Source organism: Emys orbicularis, chromosome 8, assembly GCF_028017835.1.
Source record: "Emys orbicularis isolate rEmyOrb1 chromosome 8, rEmyOrb1.hap1, whole genome shotgun sequence".
Lineage (NCBI taxonomy): Eukaryota > Metazoa > Chordata > Testudines > Emydidae > Emys > Emys orbicularis.
In genome coordinates this window covers 563,685-582,422 of record NC_088690.1, presented here as the reverse complement: position 1 = coordinate 582,422, position 18,738 = coordinate 563,685, and the positions used below count along the sequence as shown (strand labels likewise).

The 18,738-nt window shown below is 63.7% G+C and overlaps 1 protein-coding gene across 1 annotated transcript in view; it reads right to left on the bottom strand.

The window, feature by feature from the left end:
* SZT2 (SZT2 subunit of KICSTOR complex) overlaps positions 1-18,738 on the bottom strand; it is a 74,682-nt gene that overhangs the window by 19,272 nt on the left and 36,672 nt on the right. Inside the window, exons 25-51 of the mRNA XM_065408874.1 lie at positions 18,235-18,396; positions 17,148-17,352; positions 16,758-16,870; positions 16,176-16,419; positions 15,207-15,366; positions 15,031-15,123; positions 14,737-14,818; positions 14,125-14,406; positions 13,607-13,745; positions 13,124-13,240; positions 12,969-13,032; positions 12,458-12,643; positions 11,574-11,900; positions 11,282-11,474; positions 10,814-10,888; positions 10,543-10,681; positions 9,338-9,458; positions 8,767-8,896; positions 8,491-8,643; positions 8,203-8,305; positions 7,715-7,832; positions 7,148-7,259; positions 6,347-6,465; positions 5,768-5,932; positions 4,511-4,592; positions 3,750-3,800; positions 231-419 (exon numbers count right to left, since the gene is read on the bottom strand). Coding sequence (XP_065264946.1) covers positions 231-419; positions 3,750-3,800; positions 4,511-4,592; positions 5,768-5,932; positions 6,347-6,465; positions 7,148-7,259; positions 7,715-7,832; positions 8,203-8,305; positions 8,491-8,643; positions 8,767-8,896; positions 9,338-9,458; positions 10,543-10,681; positions 10,814-10,888; positions 11,282-11,474; positions 11,574-11,900; positions 12,458-12,643; positions 12,969-13,032; positions 13,124-13,240; positions 13,607-13,745; positions 14,125-14,406; positions 14,737-14,818; positions 15,031-15,123; positions 15,207-15,366; positions 16,176-16,419; positions 16,758-16,870; positions 17,148-17,352; positions 18,235-18,396 — 3,924 coding nt within the window. The remainder of the gene's footprint in view (positions 1-230; positions 420-3,749; positions 3,801-4,510; positions 4,593-5,767; positions 5,933-6,346; positions 6,466-7,147; positions 7,260-7,714; positions 7,833-8,202; positions 8,306-8,490; positions 8,644-8,766; positions 8,897-9,337; positions 9,459-10,542; positions 10,682-10,813; positions 10,889-11,281; positions 11,475-11,573; positions 11,901-12,457; positions 12,644-12,968; positions 13,033-13,123; positions 13,241-13,606; positions 13,746-14,124; positions 14,407-14,736; positions 14,819-15,030; positions 15,124-15,206; positions 15,367-16,175; positions 16,420-16,757; positions 16,871-17,147; positions 17,353-18,234; positions 18,397-18,738) is intronic.

Genomic DNA, 18,738 nt, shown 5'->3' with positions numbered 1-18,738 from the left:
CAGAGGGATGATCCCCCCCAAGGCTCAGAGACACCCACGGCCACATGATGCCCTCTCCCCTAGCACAGCAGGCCCTCCTCAGCTCCAGCCATCCCAGAGACACGGCTGGAGGGGCCCCACCACCACAGCCCCCCCGCACAGCCTTGAGCCCACTGTCCATGGTGCCCAGAGCTCCCTCGCCAGGCTGCAGCTCCTGCCCAGGCACAGGGACAGAACATGCGCACTCCCACCTGGTTGGAGGGTGCCGGGCTCAGCATGGTGCCTGCTGACTGCAGTGAGGCTCTCGAAGTCTGCGTCCTGCAGCAGGTCTGTGCCAGGCGGGGACGGGGGCAGCTTCAGGGAACTAGACCGTTCCCAGTGCGCCAGTGAGAGGGGGCTGCCACGCTCATCCACGAACGACAGAGCAATGCACGCAATTCCTGCAGGAGAGGAGAGCCCGAGTGACTGTGTGTCAACCCTGCACTGGACTCCCCCAGCCCACAGGGACTCTGGTCTTGCCGAGAGCTGCCACTGCAGCCAGTGCCCACGGCCAAGAGGGGAATGCCACCCCCTGGCATGCAGCTGGGTCTGTCCTGCTGCCACTCTAGCATTCCCACACTTATACAGCTGCACAGGAGTGCCCGGTGCAGACAGACAGGGTCCCTGGCCTGGGGAGCAGAGGGGATGGGCTGCAGATGCCCACATGATGCCTTGAGGAGGTGCGTGTGGGTCATGTACCCATCATGCTGCATTTGTATTGTTGGCTGGTGCAAGGAGTCCAGCTATGCTGCCCTCGACGCCCCCTCCCCTCCCCTGCCCCCCACCCCCCTGAATGCTGCACCAGCTCCCCATGCCCTTCAGTGTGCTCCTGGACGTCCCCGCAGCATCCTGGCTAGGACATGCCCTCCCCACTCCCGGGGCAGGGATCTGTGTCCTTGCTCCTCTCCATGCCAGCATCCAACACTCTTCAGCAGTGGTGCAGAACCTGTAGCTCCTGGTGATGATGCTGGGGAAGGCCGCAGGCCTGCAGCCTCGCTCTGAAGAGCTGAGCCTTGGCCTGGGGGTTTTACCCCCTCAGGGGCAGACAGAGTGAGGGGTTCTGGGCTCAGGGCATAAAGCAGTTAGTTCTTTGTATGGCAGGAGCCAGACCCTCAATCGGCCTCACTGTGCCACACACAGCCAGAGGCCTCGTCCCCAGGGGTCCGCAGTCTCCATCGGGACCAGGGGCACCCGCAGGAGCGGGAGGGAGGCAGCAGCAACAGGAGCAGGTGAGACAGCCCAGCCATGGGACCATAACTCAGCCACCCAACCCCTCCTAGCCCTACCCAGCCCCACACTGCTTCCCAGGGCAGCTCTCCGAACAGCCAAAGAGCGGAAAGCAGCCCAAGCAGGAAGCGCCGGTGCAGTAAGGAGGCTAAGAGCAGTGTCCACTGCACATCGTCCTGTGTGGGGTCCCCACACTGCCGTGTCTCTGGAGATGGAGCTGGCTCCCTGTGGGCCACCAGGAGGGCCCTGGCAACTGGGAGAGGGTGCGGGGAAGTTGGCTGGGTAAGGGCAAGATCCCTCCTAGGGGCAGTGTGCGCAAGGTGGCCCAGGAACCTGCACTTAAGGGCACTGAGACAGGCAAGTCGCTGCACAGTTGCTGGCGTGTGAATGCATGCAGGACCCATGCACTAGGTTACATGCCAGCAACGGGGGCCATCACAGGGGCCGCCAGGGCCCTGCCCCAATCCATCTCGCAAGAGGGTAACGCCCTCCCCTGCAGAGAGCAGTAAGTCACTCTCATGGGTGCCAGCGCCCCAGCTGGGAGAGTGGGTCACACAGAGAGGGCAGCAGGTGGCCGTGGCCTGCCCCCACTCAGCACTGGAGGCAGCGACCCTTTTCCAGGGGGTGGGGGGATGCTTCCAGCGGAGCAGGAGTCTGCTGAACGGCAGGTTTTTATCGTCCTTGGGGGCTGGGCTCCACACACTCCAGAGCACAGCGCCCAGCTTGGCAGCCCAGAGAGGTGCTGAGGAGGTGCCTTTTCCTGGTGCCCACATCAGAGCTCTGCAGTCTGGGTTGGCAGCAGAGCACTCGGATAGGGTCCCTGCAGCCTGCCCTGCCTAGGACATGCACCGACGTGTCGGTGGCAGATTCCCAGCAAGGTGGGTGCTGAGAGACGTTTGAGGACTATGATCATCATCCAGTTTGACCAGGCGCGTAGCAGGCCAGAGAGAATCTCCCCGGGGATTCCTGGAGCCAGCCCAGAACGTTGGTCTGAGCTAGAGCAATGGCTAATTATATCCGAAGTTTAATTTGTTTATAGTCAGCATTGTCTAGTTCAGCTTCCCGCCCCGGAGCCCGTTCGGCCTCAGTCTGCCAGCCAGAAGAGCCCTCTGCTAGCGGAACCCAAGGCTCCACCCCACAGTGCTCAGACGTGCTCCAGTCACCCCTTCTCTCTCTCTTGCCAACGCACTGAGCTCCTTTAGTCTCTCATGAGCAGGCAGGCTTTCCAGCTCACGAGTCCTCCTTGGGACTCCTGAACCTTCCATCCCCCTGACGCACGCACACCTGAATGGGACACAGTACCCGGGGCTGGTCCCTGTCTGCCTGCATCAGGAGGGCTGCTACCCCCTCCCTGGGGCAGGGCTAGCCGTGCAGCTCTGTGACCTGCCTGATTCCCCAGGCCCGCTCTGCAAGCGCGCCTGCCCCAGGCAGACGGCTGGTTCCCACGGGCTGCCCCAGCACGAGAGGCCTGCCAGGATCCAGGCACAATGCTCTGGAGCAGGGGAACAGGCTGGGGTCCACCAGATGCCAACGCTGCCAGTCCCATTATGAGAGCAGAGGGGAGCTCAGCTGCGGGGTCCCCACGCTGGGCATGGCAGCTGGGAGCTGCAGGGGCCCCGCTGTGGCTGGGCCTGATGCCTGCGGCAGCTTGGAGCTGTGCCCCTCCCCTCCCCCGCCACAGCCGGGAGCTGCAGGGTCCCCCCTGCCACCCGCAGCAGCCGAGAGCTTCGGGGTTCCCCTGCTGCCTCATGCCGCGGGTGGACCCTGCAGCTCCCAGCCGCCGCAGGCTGAAGTCATGGAGGTCTCGTGACTTCCATAAGAAAATCGTAGCCTTAATCCATTGCTGGTGTGATGATGTCTAAGGCCCAGCTGAAACTGGAAACCTACTCTCCCACTCTCGGGCACAGCCTAGACAGACAGCGACCGAGATCATGGTCCCCCCACTTCCTGCCAGGATTCCCACCCAGACCCACACTGACGGAGATTGGGGCTTTGTCCCCTCCTCCCCCCATTCCCACTGGAAGTGCTGGCCAGACCGCAGCACTCACCCAGCCCCATCGCACTGGATCCCCTCCACCCAGCCTCATCACACCAGGGATGCTGTCCACTATAAACCCCCCAATGCAGCCATCTGGGTCTTGGGGTGCAGGGTGACCCCTCAGGGCCTTGTGGACACAGCCGTGGAGGGAGCCTGTACCCTGGGGGCACTGCCTGCAGGGTGCCTGGTGGCAGGAGACGTGTTCCCATTGCAGAGAGCTCCCCGGGCTGAGCTAGGGGGCGGGGGGAGCCAGCAGCAGAACTCTCTCTCTCTCCAGGGGATTTGAGGGTTGTGGCTCCAGGCAGCAGCAGCCTCCTGCTCACTGACCCCACAGGCAGCTGGGAGTCACACAGCCACGAGCCAGCGCTGAAGCCACAATACAACCCAACCAGTCCATGGCAGGAACCAGAGGGACCAGGTGGGGGGAGGGGAAGAGGTTCAGTGCAACACGAACCACAGGTGCTACCTTGAAAGTGGGAGAGCGGAAACAGGTGCTGCACAAGGTCCGACATGGTTCCTACACAACAGAAGAGCATTCAGAGGCCACCGAGGGCCACACCAGCCTCGCCACAGACAGACACAGAAACGGGACATTACCACCCAGCATGGGAGGGGCACAAGGGACCAGCACGAAGCACAGGACGGGCAAGCTTTCCTCCAACAGCCCACGAGAGGGGGCAGGACACTGCACCCACAACGAATCCTCAGCAGCTGGTACCTACGGTGCTCAAGGGTCCCCATCGCCAGGCGCCTGCACCCAGCGGGCCTGCCCTTCCTCACCCAAGACCCTGAACCCTGAGGGTTACCCCATGCTCCTACCTGTTGGAACCCAGCTGTGTGTCACCCCAGAGCTGGGTGAACAATGACCTGGGCTACTGAGGGGCAGGGCACACTGGGGCCCTCGGAGAATAGCACATCAGGAGCTACTGCTCGGCCATGTCCAAGGGGCCTCCAGCCAGCCCCAGAGCTGCACTGCAGCAACGCTGCTCCAACGGGAAGGAATGGGGCAGGGGACCCTCTCCAAGCTGTGCTGGGCCCCAACTGCCATGGCGGGGCTTTTCCCTGGGAGGCCTCCCCAGGGAAGAGATGATCCCCATGGTCCCACATCCACACTCTGCGCACAGGGCACGTGCTGCCCTCCTATCCCTGTGGGACGCTCAGCACGAGAAAGCAGCTCCCTGCTGCTCAGCCCCTCACCCAATGCCAGAGAGCCCAGCGCCCCAGTACCTTTGCCGCCAGTGCCTTGGCCACCAGGCTTGTTGTACAGGTAGAGATCTAGGTCGGGACTGCCACCCTGCTGGAAGTAGTGCTGGGGAGCAGAGAAGGAGAAGGGTGAAGGGCGTGCCAGGGTAAGCACCCCACTGAGCGACGGGAGGCGGCCTCAGCCACATCAGCAGGAGAGCAGAGCCTTGTCCCAGGGGCGGGCGCGTGCCAGCCCAGCACGGCTTCACCCACTGTAAGCGCTCTGCCTCCAGCCACATGGGCAGGTCCCTTGCTAACCCTGAGCCTGCCCCATCTGCTTCAGCCCTGCCCTCCATGCTCAGCCCTCATCATCTACCAGCCGCTGGGACTCGATGGGCCCTGGGCTGGTGCCTAGCAACCTGCCTTGCATGCTGGTGGCATCACCCCCTCAGCCACAAGTCCAGAAAGGCTGCCCGGGCCACTGAGCTGCCTAGGATGGCTGTCAACCTGCCAGGCCCCACAGCTAGAGGGGAGGGGACAGCCTGCCAGCCAAGCAGTGCTGCTGGGGGTCAGCGGGCACTGAACTCTCCACCACCCGCCACCCCACCTCCATGCCCTGATGTGGAGCGGGTGGGGCTGCAGGCCGGGCTCTGGAGTCTGAGCCTTTCTTAAGGGCATGAAGCTCTCAGAGCCACATGGCAGCACACCCAGGAAGCCAGAGCCCAGCAGACCCAGGGGCAGGCTCAGGCCCACGTGGCTGGCCAGAGGCGTTGGCTCAGTGGGGCCAGGAGACAGAGCCACGGGGCATTGTCAGAATTAAGAGAGACAGACGTGGCGGGGGGTATCCACGGCGACAGCTGGGAACAGGACCATCAACTTAGCTCAACGCAGATGAGTGCTGCAGCTGGGCCCCTCCTACTCCCCACCCTCCTTGTCCTCTGGGTGACCCCCCCGCCCGCAGCTTCCCAGTACCTCAAACCCCTCCCCCCCGGGGCATCGGCCTGTGCGTGGGGACAAGGCCCAGTGCGGGGTGACTTGCAGGGTAAGGAACCAGCACCCGGCAGTGCTGACTGCACCAACCACTCCCGGGGGGCTCATCTCCTTGGGTGGGAATTCACTCTCCTCAGGCTCCGGAGCGAAGCGTCAGCCTTGACCACTCGGCCGCTGCCTTTGAGCGCAGCAAGACAGCCACAGACCTGCACGCTCTGCAGCAGGTGGCACCTACCCAGTCGGAGCCCTGCTCTGATGCACCCCCCAGTCCACTGTGGGAACACGGCCGCACGCAGGGCCCCAGCCCCTCACCTTGAAATGGTGCTCTACGTTGCTGTCGGTGTACTTGGGGGTGTGCAGGAAGATGAGCAGGTTCTGGCGCAGGTAACAGGCCACAGCATGGAGCCAGGGCAGAGAGGCTGGGGGCAGAGTGAACTGGAGGACTTCTGTGGGCGGAGAGCCTGGGGGCTGGATGAACTGTGAAGAGGAAGCCTGCTAATCCCTGGGCCCAGCACTCCTGGGAGAGGCAGCATCAGACAGGCCCCTCCGAGTGCTGCTGCACACAGAACTCCCGAGGACCCAGCGGATGTACGCGGGGCGCTCATGGGCACCCTGTTCCAGAGATGGCCTGAAGTAGGGGGTCTGCACTCAGACACCTGGCAGGGGCTCTGCGCCACCCCAGCGCCTGGTACCCCAGCCAAGGAGACAGCCTCAGGCAGTGGATGCTGATTTTTAGATGTTCCCTGCAGAGGCAGAGTGGCTGGCCTGGGGGTGGGGGACAGCGGGAGCACAGCAGGACTGATGGCTCCTGGCCTCTAGCAGGGGTATGGATCTGGCTGTGGGGTCTGCTATGCACAGGGCAGCTGGCTGTGGGCCCTGGGAAAACGTTACCTCCACATCGGCCGGGGTCAGCTTGCAGTTCCGCACCAGCATGACAGTGATGATGTCCAAGGTGGCTTCATCCAGACGCCTGCGCAGAACCTTCACCAGCTCGTCTGTGATCTCAGGCCCTGGGGAGAAGCAGAGGTGAGAGCAGCCCCCAGGACAACATGCTCATCGGGCCATCACCCCCGGAGGTCCCACCCCGCCCCTCAAGCAGGGCACCCGCCTGTCACAGCAAACCCCGAGAGGCCACGTGCCAGAGCAAGCTGCTCCCGTCGGAGGAGCAGCCCTGGCGCCGACCGGGGGAGGCATGGCACTGTCTGGGCCGCACGTCATGCATGGGGTTTGACCCTGAGGCCATCTGGCATCGATGCCCAGGACAGCTGGGGGGGCAAGGGGAGAACAGGGCCCGGCACGGACAAGGAAGCAGCCTCCCCCCGCACTGGGCCAAGGGATAAACTGTTCCCCCTGACCCGAGACATGTCTCATGCCACGCGGAGCTGCTGACTCCAAGCCCCAGCACCAGGCATCGCTCAGACAACAGCCGGGGCAGAGAATCTTGCGCCCCCACCCCCCCAAACCGCTGCCCCGAGAGCAATCCTGCCGTCCAGCCCGCCCCCCACCCACTGCCCCAGGGGCGATCCTGCCCCCCAGCCCCGCTGCCCCGGGGACAATCCTGCCCCCCAGCCCGCTCCCCAGCCCACTGCTCTGGGGGCGCCCCAGCCCAGCCCTGCCACTCCCACACCACTGCCCAGGGTAGGGGGTGATCGATCCTGTGCGCCCCCTCCCTCCCAGGAGGTCATGACCCACCTGCTGGGGCGACACCATGCACCATGAGCTGGATGTGTCTGTCCACCTGGCCCACGGGGCGGGCAGAGTCCGCGCTGCGGCAGGAGACTGTGTCCAGGGAGGAGCGCGAGCCCTGGGGGGAACAAAGGGGCTACACTAGACACATCTGCTTCCACAGCCCCCTAGAGCCAGCCCCACGTAGGACTGCTGGGGAGTCACTGAGCTCTGGCAAGCTCCAGCACCTGCCACTACTCACACGACCCCCCCTACCCCACCCTGTCTGCAATTCCCCCCTCCTTTGTTCTCCCCCCTGCCCTACCTGCAACCCTCCTACCCCACACTTCCCTCTGCCCTGCCTGTAATTCCCCCACCTGTACCCCTCAACCCTCCCATGCCCCACATGCACCCTGTCACAAACCCTCAAAACCCACAACTGCCTGCCAGAGAGGAGATGGGGCTGCTCCCTGTATCCCAGGCCTTCGGCGCCAACCACCAATGTGTGCCCATGCTGGGCCCACTGACCCGCCCCCCCACAACCCTGAGGAGCTGCCCCAGATCCCGCAAGGGCAGAGAGCAACACAGACTTACTGTCTGATCCTCCATGTGAATGGGCTCCTGACTGCGCGTCAGAGCCAGCGAGCGGCACACGCAGCCCTGGATGCTCTCCCCTTCCCCCGCCTTCCCGCTGTGGGTGGTTTCAGAGAGTCTGGGCACAGGGAGAGAGGGACGGGAGGAATGTGGGGCAGCAGCCTCAGCCCAGGGGGTGGGGCCCGGGGCATTAAGGTGTCAGTGAAAAGGAGCAAGAGTTCAGTGGGGTTTTTACTGAAGGCTCAGTGGGTCTTCGTGTGGAGGGCCAGGCAGCGGCGGGCAGGAGGGACCCAGTCTGCCTGGCACCACTGGTGAAATGGTGCAGTCACTGCGGGTGCTGCAATAGCATGTGCAGGGCACTGCCCAGACACAGACCGTCCCTGCCCCAAGGAGCCCAGAAATCCAGGGCAATAGCCCCGGCAGAGGTCGGGGGGCACGGCCTAGGGACAAGGCAACCGGGGGCAAGGCTGGGGAAGGGGGCTCCTTACCGGAGGTAGAAGACTGACTTGGTGGATCGCTCCTGGTAGACAAACATGTTCTTCCTGTTCACCACACAGAAAGCATTGAGCACCGAGCGTAGCGCCTGGATAGCTGTGGAGACACGGGACACTGAGCTCTGTTCTGCAGCCCACTGCCCCACTGAGCTCTCTGCCCCCTGGCGCAGACATGGGGCCTAGGCAGGCACCACTCAGACCCCCGCCTGCTGGATGCCTGGGAAAGGCAGGGCCCGCCCACCCGCGTCAGCAGGGCAGTCAGTCGACCCCGACGGTACGCACCTCGCGAGACCCCCATGTTGGGCCCCATCTTGAGACGGGAGTGCACGTGGATGAGGGTGCTCCACACCACGGGGCAGGCAAAGTGACCTGGCATGAACTGCATGGTGGCTGCCAGGTAGTCGCGGGGCTGGTAACTCTCCTCGGTGGAGTAATCTGCAGGGCAGAGAGTGGGTCATGTGGGCAGGGCACCCCGGTCACGCCGGGGCTGCAGGCAGCTCCCCGCCTGGCAGTGGGGGGGAGGGGAGGGAAGGGAGAGAGAGAGAGAGAGCAGCTTACCATCGGTGGGCTGGGCGCGCTGCCGGTAGGAGTTGTAGGGAGTCTCGCTCTTCCAGATGTCCTCCTCGCTCTCCGCCACCAGCAGCGTGTTGCAGACGTGGCTGTCGTGCAGGTCCTGCAGCAGCAAGCGCTGCAACAGACACGGGGGGGGGGGGGGGGGGGGGGGCTCAGGCCGGCTCCCCACGGCCCAGGCCCCAGGGCGAGCGAGGCTGGAACCCAGGGCCCAGGCAGAACAAGGGCTGCAAGAGGGGGAGGGATAGCTCAGTGGTTTGAGCATTGGCCTGCTAAACCCAGGGTTGTGAGTTCAATCCTTGAGGGGGCCACTTGGGGATCTGGGGCAAAATCAGTACTTGGTCCTGCTAGTGAAGGCAGGGGGCTGGACTCGATGACCTTTCAAGGTCCCTTCCAGTTCTAGGAGATGGGATATCTCCATTAATTATTATTATTATTATTATAATTATTTATTAAGAGCCCTCGCACTGGTGCTACAGAGGGAACTGGGGGCTGGGCTGAGCCCAGGAACCCCTGTTCCTTCGAGAGCCAGGCTGGCCCACATTACCAGCCACATTACCTGGTTAACGACCCTGCAGATCTCGCCAATCTTCCTCACCACGGTCTGGTGGAGACGCAGACACTCCCCGGCCGGCTCCTTCCCGGCCTCAGCCATCACCACCTGCTCTGCACTCAGGCTGCTTCGTGGGGATGAGAGAGGGAGGTCAGCAGGCCTATGGGGTGCAGGCTAGGGTGCAGGCTATGGGGCCCAGCGACGGGCACAGTGCCCGGGAGCCCCAGCCACACTGGGGAGCTCCTTGGCAGCTGGCAGGGACAGGGGAGGGGGGAAAGCTGGCAGAAAGGGCTGGTCTCCCAGTGGGCAGGAGGGATGGAGAAGAGTGGGGTGATGCATGGAAGGGGAGGAGAGCCAGTCAGGACCCCAAGCCTGGACAATGGAGAGAGCAGCAGCCAGAGTGGCTGGCAGGACAACAGAGGGAGAGACAATGAGTCACTCCTTGGCAGGGAGATGGGAACTGGGGCGGTAAGAGCAGAGACCCAGGACTGGAGCGCAGGGCTGGGGGTGAGAGCAGTTACATGGGGGTCCTGGAGAGAAGGGCAGGCAAGGGGCTCTCAGACCCTGCGGGAGCAGGCTTGGGGCAGGTATGCTGCAGCGGGATCGAGGACTCGCACCCTGCGGCCCCGACTGCAGGCGGAGATGCAGGGGGACTCCGTCTGCTGTGGGAAGGATCAGCAGAGGGAGCCAGTGGAGAGGGGCTGGGAGCAGCAGAGGCCACAGAGCTGGAGCAGAGTCCTGCTGAGTGGGGTGTGAAGCTTCCGAGAGGGAGCAGCAGAGGTGCTAGCAAGGAAGGCTGGATGCCTGCCCCAATCCCCCTGGCCACGGCCATGGCTGGGGGCAGCTGGGAGGGCAGAGCGACAGGAAGCCCCACCCAGCTCAGGTCACAGAGCTTGGCAGCATTAGCCCTGCTTGCCCTGCCAAGCGTAAGAACAAACCGCCCAGCTGTTTGTCTGAGATCGTGAGCGTTGTGACGGGGCTGTGCTGTCCTGGGCCCCGTGTGACATGGCTGGTACCAGAACACCCCAGTGCTGGGCTGGGGCCACCAGGGTGCCCCAGATTCAGACAGCAGACGCAAGGAGCGAGCAAGGCTGAGAGCAGGCGACAGAGGGGAGCAAAGGCACTGGGGGCAGAGCGGGAGAAGTCTGCGGGCCAATGCGAGTGACAGGAAGGGGGTGTGGAGAGGGGAGCTGGCACAGGACCTTCATTACCGTGTGTGAGAATACACCTCCACCCGGTCCTGCTGGATCTTTACAATGAGCCAGAAATCCGGCATCAGGGGGCACTTGGGGTCGTGGTCGCTCATCAGGGCTTCCTCGCACTCCGAGTCACTGCTCCCTCCGTCGTAACCTGCCGCAGAAACACGGGCCCTGTGAACACAGCCCCCCCTGCTTCCTTCCAGAGCGGGAGCTGGCACCTTGGAGCCCAACGCCCAGCCAGCCCCGGGCCCACGCTGCCTGCCCTCGCCGAGGGGAATCTCACCTAAGTGATCCGAGTCCATGCTGCCCTGGCTTGACACTAGGCTCTGCACTCGACTGGGACGCTGCTTGCTGGCGCCTGCGGGAGAAGCGGGAGCTTGTTGCAGCACACAGACCCCAGGCTCCCAGACTCCAGGGTGGGACATGACACCAGCTGACTAGCAGCACAGGCCCAGGGTGCCGGGAGGTACAGCGACGGCCCTGCGACTGACTCTGGAGCAGCCTGTGTGTCTAGAGACACCCAGCACAGCTCAGTTCACGAACCCCCGTGTGCCAACAAGCAGAACCAACCCCCCAGGCTGGCACAGAAAGGGGGAGGCAGACGGCCTAGAGAGACCCCGTTCCCAGGAGCAGAGCTCCCCATGCAGAACACCTGGGTCAAGCAGGGACCACACGACAGCACTGAGGAAGCTGCTCTCGTGCCGTGGGCTCCAGCCCAGCCCATGCTGCCCAGCCCCATGTAGGCTCCTACCTTCCCTGCCCTGGGTCCCGGAGTCAGCCAGGCTCGCTGCAGATGGCGATTTCTCACCACTCCCCTTCTCCGAGGACAAGGGCAGGAATCGAGAGTGGGGAGGAGTCAGGGGGGTCATCTCCCGGGCTGCCTCCTCCAGCGAGCTGTGTCCCACCGCTCCACTTTGCTCTGGCCGCAGCACCTCCTCTGGCTCCTGCACCCAAACCAGGAGCTGCGTTACTGACCCGCCCCCAGGGCTGGTTCCCGAAGCTCAGCTCCCCCATGCCATCCAGACAGTATCCATCCCTCTCACCTCATCCTGCGTCTGGCCACTCTCGCCCAGTGGATTTCCCACGTCCGGCCCAAACTGGCTCTCACCCACTGGCCAGGCCCAGAGGCTCCCAGCCCCCTGCGGCAGGGAGGGCATTGGATGGAGGCTTTCGGCATCTGCTTCACTACTCCCCTCCTGCCCAACGTGGCTCTGGGCTGCTCCAGTGCTTCCTCCTGGCGCGGGCTGCTGCAGGCTGGGGACAGCGCTGGCGGGGGTCTCCAGGGGGCGCAAGCGGCTGACGGAGACGTAGTGGTAATCGCTGCCCTCGGCATTGAGCACGTAGCCGGGCAGGGTCATTCTCCGGAACTCCTGTAACACAGAGCCCACGAGAGTGCACTGCAAGAGGGGCCGGGCACTGCCGAGGGCAGAGCAGAGAGCATGCTGGGCATGCACATGGGGGGTGGGGCTGGGCATTGCCAAGGGCAGAGCAGAGAACACTGGGGGTGGGGCCAGGCACTGCCGAGGGCAGAGCAAAGAACACACTGGGCATGGACGCCGGGGGGTGGGGCTGGGCATTGCCAAGGGCAGAGCAGAGAGCATGCTGGGCATGCACACGGGGGGTGGGGCGGGGCATTGCCAAGGGCACGCTGGGCATGCACACAGGGGGTGGGGCTGGGCATTGCCAAGGGCAGAGCAGAGAGCACGTTGGGCATGCACATGGGGGTTGGGGCTGGGCACTGCCGAGGGCAGAGCAGAGAGCACGCTAGGCATACACATGGGGGGTGGGGCTTGGCACTGCCAAGGGCACGCTGGGCATGCACACAGAGGGTGGGGTGGGGCATTGCCAAGGGCAGAGCAGAGAGCACGCTGGGCATGCCCATGGGGGGTGGGGCGGGGCACATCGGCAGGGGCCGTGAGGCTCTCACCTCTCTGAACTTCTCCAAGGAGTGCTCGGGCCCGAAGACGAACTGCAACGGCACCACCTCGCTGTGGCAGCTGGGCCTCCCCTGGGAGCTGTAGACGTGGGTGGCGACCCGTTCCAGGATGGAGGTGCTGACCGCCTGCGAATGGCGCAGCGCAGACACCATCTCATCATCCAGAAGCCAGCGGATCTAAGAGCCAAGGACACGATCTGGGTGACCTGTGCCCACACTCCCCACCATGCACCCTGGGCCTCTATCTCCCTCCCCAGCCATGCCCACTGGTGGCCAGAGGTCAGAGACCCTCCTGCACCAACCCCAGGCCGTGGCTGGATTCAGACAGACTTGCCCAGCAGCTGGGCAGCACAGCCAGTGTCCTGTGCGTCCTCAGCCAAGGCCTGGGGCCTGCTCTCAGCATGCAGCCTGCTGCAGCCAGCAAAGGTCCCCGCGCTGGGACACGCTTGGCTGGGCGAGAAGGCGGCACTGCGGTGACCCAGGGAGGGCACCCAGGGCTCACCTCATTCATGGTGGCTTCGACAGCTTGTCTGTGTACCCCTGGGAGGTTGGAGAGCGCTGGATGCCTACGAGAGAGGGAAGAGTGGGTTCATTCTCCCGCGCCCCTGCACTGCAGCCGAGTACGGAGCCCAGCTGCCAGCCCAAGGGGTGTAGTACCTCTCGCCTCCCGTAGACGGCAGCCGGTCCAGGTTGTGCATGATCTCCTCGTCAGAGCGAAAGGAGGAGGGCTGCCCGGGCGAGCGGGTGAAGGAGATGCTGCTCTCAGACGTGTACCTGCCACGGGAAGAGAGCGCCGGTTGGGACAGCAGCCCCCGAGCCCCAGGCAGGAGCCACACAGAGGGGCTCCAGTGGAGTGCGGGGGCCCCAGGCAAGGGCTGAGCAGTTGTGGAATGGGGGGGCCGTTTCTCCCATAGCCAGGGACCCTGGTGCCACATCACGGGGAATCAGGGCAGCCTAGCTCTACAGGAGGGTCCAGGATGCAAGGGAGGAATTCCACCTTCCTTGTCTGGAGGGGTCAATTCAGGAGAGCCAGGCCAGCTGGGCGCCCAGTCTGTAGGGCTGCAGGTCGGCAGGGCCGGGGGAGCCAGCCCCGGGTCTGGAGGGGTCAGTTCAGGGGAGCCAGCCCGGCCCCACACCCACCTGTTGTGGTGAAGGTCAGCGTTTACACCTTCTATCTCCAGCGGCAAGGTCAGCACGAAGATGTCCAGGGTCACACAGAGGTCGCTGAGGTCAATGCTGGCCATAGCCTGGCAGCTCTCCAGGCAGCTCAGCACTTCCCCTGAGGAAGGACACCAGGAGGTCAGGGGAAGGGGCTGGCATGGGGGTCCTGTGCCGAACCCCACCCTCCTCAGACAGGTGGAAGAGGCCCCTGAGGCAAGGGGAGCCCAGGTCCTGCAGTTCCTGTACAGCACCCTGGAGCCACTTTCCCAGGGACCAGGAGGGCTGGCTGGCTGATGAAGAGCTCTGGCCTCCAGCCTGGGAGGGAACCTGCCTCAAGCGAGCAGCGTCTGGGGCAGAGGGGGAGACGAGCGCGCTGTGCTCCAAGGGGCTCCACTCACCCAGCCAGCAGCCTGGCTCTGACCTGGGCTCCGCTGGAACCCTTCCGCTCAGGACGCAGCCAAGGCCCCAGCCCTGGCCGCCTGCGGGCATGCTCTTACCCAGGCAGGTGGGCAGCGACCGCACGGGCATGGAGCTGTGCTGGCTACGCAGCTTCACCGAGCAGGTCAGGTGCACGAAGAGCGGCGGCATCTCCTGCTCCAGGAGCTCCTGCTCGTTCAGCGAGTCCCCGCCCAGGACGCTGAACGAGTCGTCGTCATGGTTGACGGTGTTCGAGTCCGAAAGGGAGCCCAAGTCCAGGAATTCGTTCTCCAGCTTCTCCCGATACTCCACCTCCAGCTCCGGGTCACTCTCCGTGGCAATGCAGCAGCCAGACACGGTCCCTGCACACACACACAGCTGCTCCACTCTAGCACAGCGTAACCGCACCATCACCCTGCTAGTGGAGACGCAGCTCACAGCAGCAGTGCTCCATTGCCAGCATGGCCAGGACTGGCCCCCAACGAGTTGCACTTATAAGTGCAGCTACACTAGGGCTTCTGCCCGTACAGCTACGGCAACTGGGGGCGAGATCTTCACACTGCTCCAAGAACGACGCTGGAACACTAAATGCGGTCCAGCCGAGCTCCCCTCCCTTGTGAAGTGTGGTGGAGTCCAGCCCCCCCGGCACTAGTGCCAGGCACATGCTCTCTGTAGGGAGGACAGAGTGTTACCTTCTTCCACTGCCAGTTCAGCCTCCGACCCCTCCATGTCCTCGCTGCCCTTCCTGTCTGCCTGGTCCCGGGAGGCCTCCTCCTGAGCAGGGGGAACAACCTCATGTCAGTCATCAGGCTGGGCAGCAGGGCATGCTGCTCCAGCGCCCCGGGGGCTCAGCGGACGCCCAAAGGGCAGACCTGGGGGAGACGAATGGCACTTCCCTCGGAGGAGGAGCCTAGTTCACTTGTCCCACCACCAGGGCACTGGGGCAGAGCCAGGAACAGGGACCCGAGTCCCCGCCCCACACACACCTCTTTCTTGGCACAGGGCGGACAGTAGAAGAAATAATGAGGATTCGACAGCACTGGCTTAAAATGCAAACTCCCGATTTCCAGGAACTTCTCCTGCCGAGAGAAACAGGAGATGGTGAATGTGAGACTGACTCCCTCCGGCCCCAGCCCACTGCATGCTTGCTCCCCTCCCTCACCTGGATGATTTTATGCAGGTCAGGGTGCACCTGGCAGGGCTGGCCATTCTCCAGCAGGGATAGGGGGAACTCCGGGCAGCAGCTGGCGCTGATCTTGGGCTCCTCAGTGGGGCATGAGAAAACTCCGTGGTCCTGCTCGCTGTAGTCCTCCATCTCCGCACTGACGAGGCCACATGCATACAAGCCAGATGGGCACAGTACGAACCATGAACAGAGTCAGTGTCACCTCCAGGTACAATGCACCCACCCCTAGCCACCTAACAGACCTATAACCCACTCAGCCCAAAGTGCCAGAAAAAACCTCTGCCCACTGCAGCTGACTCCACTAGGTACACATACTGCCACGCAGGCCCTGCTGGGTACTGTGCCCCCCTGCTAAGCCCTTGGGGGGTAGGACCCAGGAAGAAGAGTAGTGGGACAGCAGCTGGGTATAAGGCCTTGGACTCTATACAAGGGCTGGGGGGCAGCTGCGTCTATACCAGGCCTTTGCCAGGCTTTCAGGAGAGGAGCAGAGGGAGTCAGACCGGGGTCTGGATACAGACACAGAGTCCAGCCACGCAGGGAAGGGGCGGTGCCTCTGGAGAAGTGGGCAGAGTGCAGCAACGTCCCTGCTCAGTGCTGACTGGGGCAGGTCTCACTGCACGTAGCAGGTATTAACCAGCTGATCAAGCGGGATTCAGGGCCCTGCAGCCATGCCGCAGACCTTAGTTCAGCACGAAGTCCACCAGCCACAGAACCCGTCATGCAGACATCTCGTGCCATTCTGTGCCTAGGCACCGTACCCCTGGGTAGCACCAGGGAGTGGGAACCCGGCAGGACACACTGCAGCCCCCAACCCAACGCGGCCTCACTTCCTTAGCCCTCCCGCTGCATGATGCTGTGTCTCCTCTGCGTGGAAATGACCCGTGATAGGCCAGGAGCTCACGGCTCGTCCCTGAGTCAATGCAAAGGGCGGCAGATGGCTCCTACCTAGACTCTGAGACGAGGACACCCCGCTCCCTGGAGAGCGGCTCCTCCTCCTGCTCCAGGCTGGCCGCCCTGGGGTGCATGTGGAAGTGCCGGTGGCTCTCGCGGAAGGCCCGCACATGGCTGCAGAGGGTCAGCAGGAAGTTGGTGATGTCGATCTCCTGCAGCAGCTCCTCGCAGTAGTCCATGGCTGTGAGAAGGTCCTGGGAGCTGATGCTATGCGACTGCTGCAGGCTCTTGAACAGCCCTGTGGGTGTAACACCGGGCTGAGTGCACGGCTGTGCCCAGCGGGGCAGGAGGTGGGAAGGGAGACCATGGCCAAGGTTACTCAGGCCGCTCAGTAAGCCCCCAATGAGAGGACTTAGCAAGCAGTGCCCGCTCTGTGCTGTGCTCCCTGCGGCTGTGCCCACAGACCTGGGCCCCAAGGGGCCGGGCGGGAACATCTTTAAGCCAACTCTGACAAGAAACTAGTTCCCTGCAGAGAGTTCTCCCCTCCCCTCCCCCACCAAAGAGCGGGGTCTAGGAAGGCCCTGGCACAGCCCCCCTCCGTGCCAGGGCACAGCTCCTTGCCATGCCCCTCCTTACCTTTCACGTAGCACTGGTGCGAGTGCTCCTGCAGCAGCGTGCAGTAACTCACCAGCTCCTTGTGCTTGTGGTCTAGCCAGGTGGCATTTGGGGGGCGCTCCAGAAACTGGGACCTGGAAAAGAGCAGCAGCGACACCACTCAGCCCTGCTGGCGTGTCACATCCCTGGAGGAAGAGGTAATCTGCGCTGGGACGGGACGGGCCATGGCCAGCCTACAAGCTCTTGCAGGCAGGCACTGCTGTGAGCGAGAAGGAATACGCCAGCAGGCCAGGGCAAGGCTGGAGCCAGCATCCTGCACAGGAAAGACTCGACTGTGCAGCCCTGAGCTCCCTGCACTTGCCCCCCAAGGAGCGTGCACTCCCAGCCCCGAGCTGGGGGAGCTGGTTTTACCTGAAAAAGATGTCCCGCGGAGGCCGGTGTGTCCGGGGGCTGACCATCTGCTCCCGCAGCACCTCCAAGGAGCAGCTATAGACGTAGACAGGGCAGCGGACCCGGTGGCCCTCGCTCAGCTCGGGCTGCGAGGCCTGGCGGCTGAAGGAGATGTGTACGTCCTTCCGCAGGGCAGCGCCTGGCTCTCCTGGGTCCTGGCCTGCTTCTGCAGAAGAGAGGCACCCTGAGGGGGAGCTCCCCGCTGACAGCCCAAGACGCCAGCCACTATGTCTGGGCCTGCCCTTTCCTCACTAGATTGCCCATTCAGCTCAGTACGCTGGTGTCCTTGTTCCCAAGAGCCCCTCTCCATCTTGCTCCCATCCCCCCTAGATGTCTTCTCCGGGCCCATAGGGAGCATGAGGCCGGTTTGTAACTTCCCTTAGACTCTCCCCACCTGAGCATACTGGCCCAGGGCTTTCCCACTCCTGTCCCCTGCCACGGCTCTGTACAGCAGCATGGACCCTCCGCTCCTCAGACACTAGCCAGCCAACTGATTCCCCCTCCCCTTTTCCATATCAAGGGCTCTGTATGGAGCTTGAACACCCCCAGCCTGCAGTGCTGCCTCTTCCCCTGCCCTCTGGGGGGCTGTGATCTCCAGCAGGGAGCAGGTGGCTCCGCTCCACGCTACCAGAGCGACACAGCACACTCCGAACAGCCTGTCGGGACAGGGTCTGTGTGAGATCCAGGGGCCTCCATGGCAGAAGAGCTGGTGTCTGAGGAAGCCCCATTGCTTCGCTGGAGGCAGGTCTGCAGCCTGTGCGCCAGATTAGCGGATGTCCATTTCCCAAGGAGCAGCCCCTCTGGAGGGGTGCTGACCAGGCTGCATACATAGCTGTGCTGCTCGGGGACTCCTCAGCCCTTCCCCACGCCCCTATCAGGGGATGGGCTTATCCCACAGCCACGCGGGCTGAGTCAGGAGCAGCACATGCTGCACAAGCCTCTGGCCTGCCTGGCCATGGCAGACACTCTGAGTGGGAGGACGACTCTCCTGGGCTCAGGAACGGGCCCTGCCCACAGAACACATGGGGTGGGGAGCTGGGGCCAGTACCATTGGCCGGCGTTACACTGAGGGTAGGTGGGAATGCCGCAGCCACCGCCTCCTCGAGTCCCGTTCTGCCCGGCTCCCCACAGACAGAGTCCAGGCTCTCTCCTGCAGAGCTGTCCTCCTTCAGGGCTTTCTCCAGCGCACAAGCCATCAGCTTCTGTACGTCTAGAGAAGAAAAGGAGAGGTCAGGCCCTTCCCGCATAGCCCGACAGGTGGGGGCTGCTGCTAGCCCAGCACCCCAAGGGCAGATTGGAGGGCCAGCCACATTCTAGGTGCCTTCAACACGAGTTAGAGAAGCAGCCAACTCAGTAGCTCACCCTGGGTAACTGGTATCAACCCTTAAAATACCCACCTCCTGCGAGAGGCAAGGGCCCTCAGAGAACACCCTGCCAGCCGCCCCAGCCTCCATTCTGGTAACCCCAGGGGGCTTCACTCAGGTCCCCCCATGGCAGGGGCAGGGAGCTCTAGGCATGCCCCAAACCAGGTCGCAATAAACTGGGGAAAGCC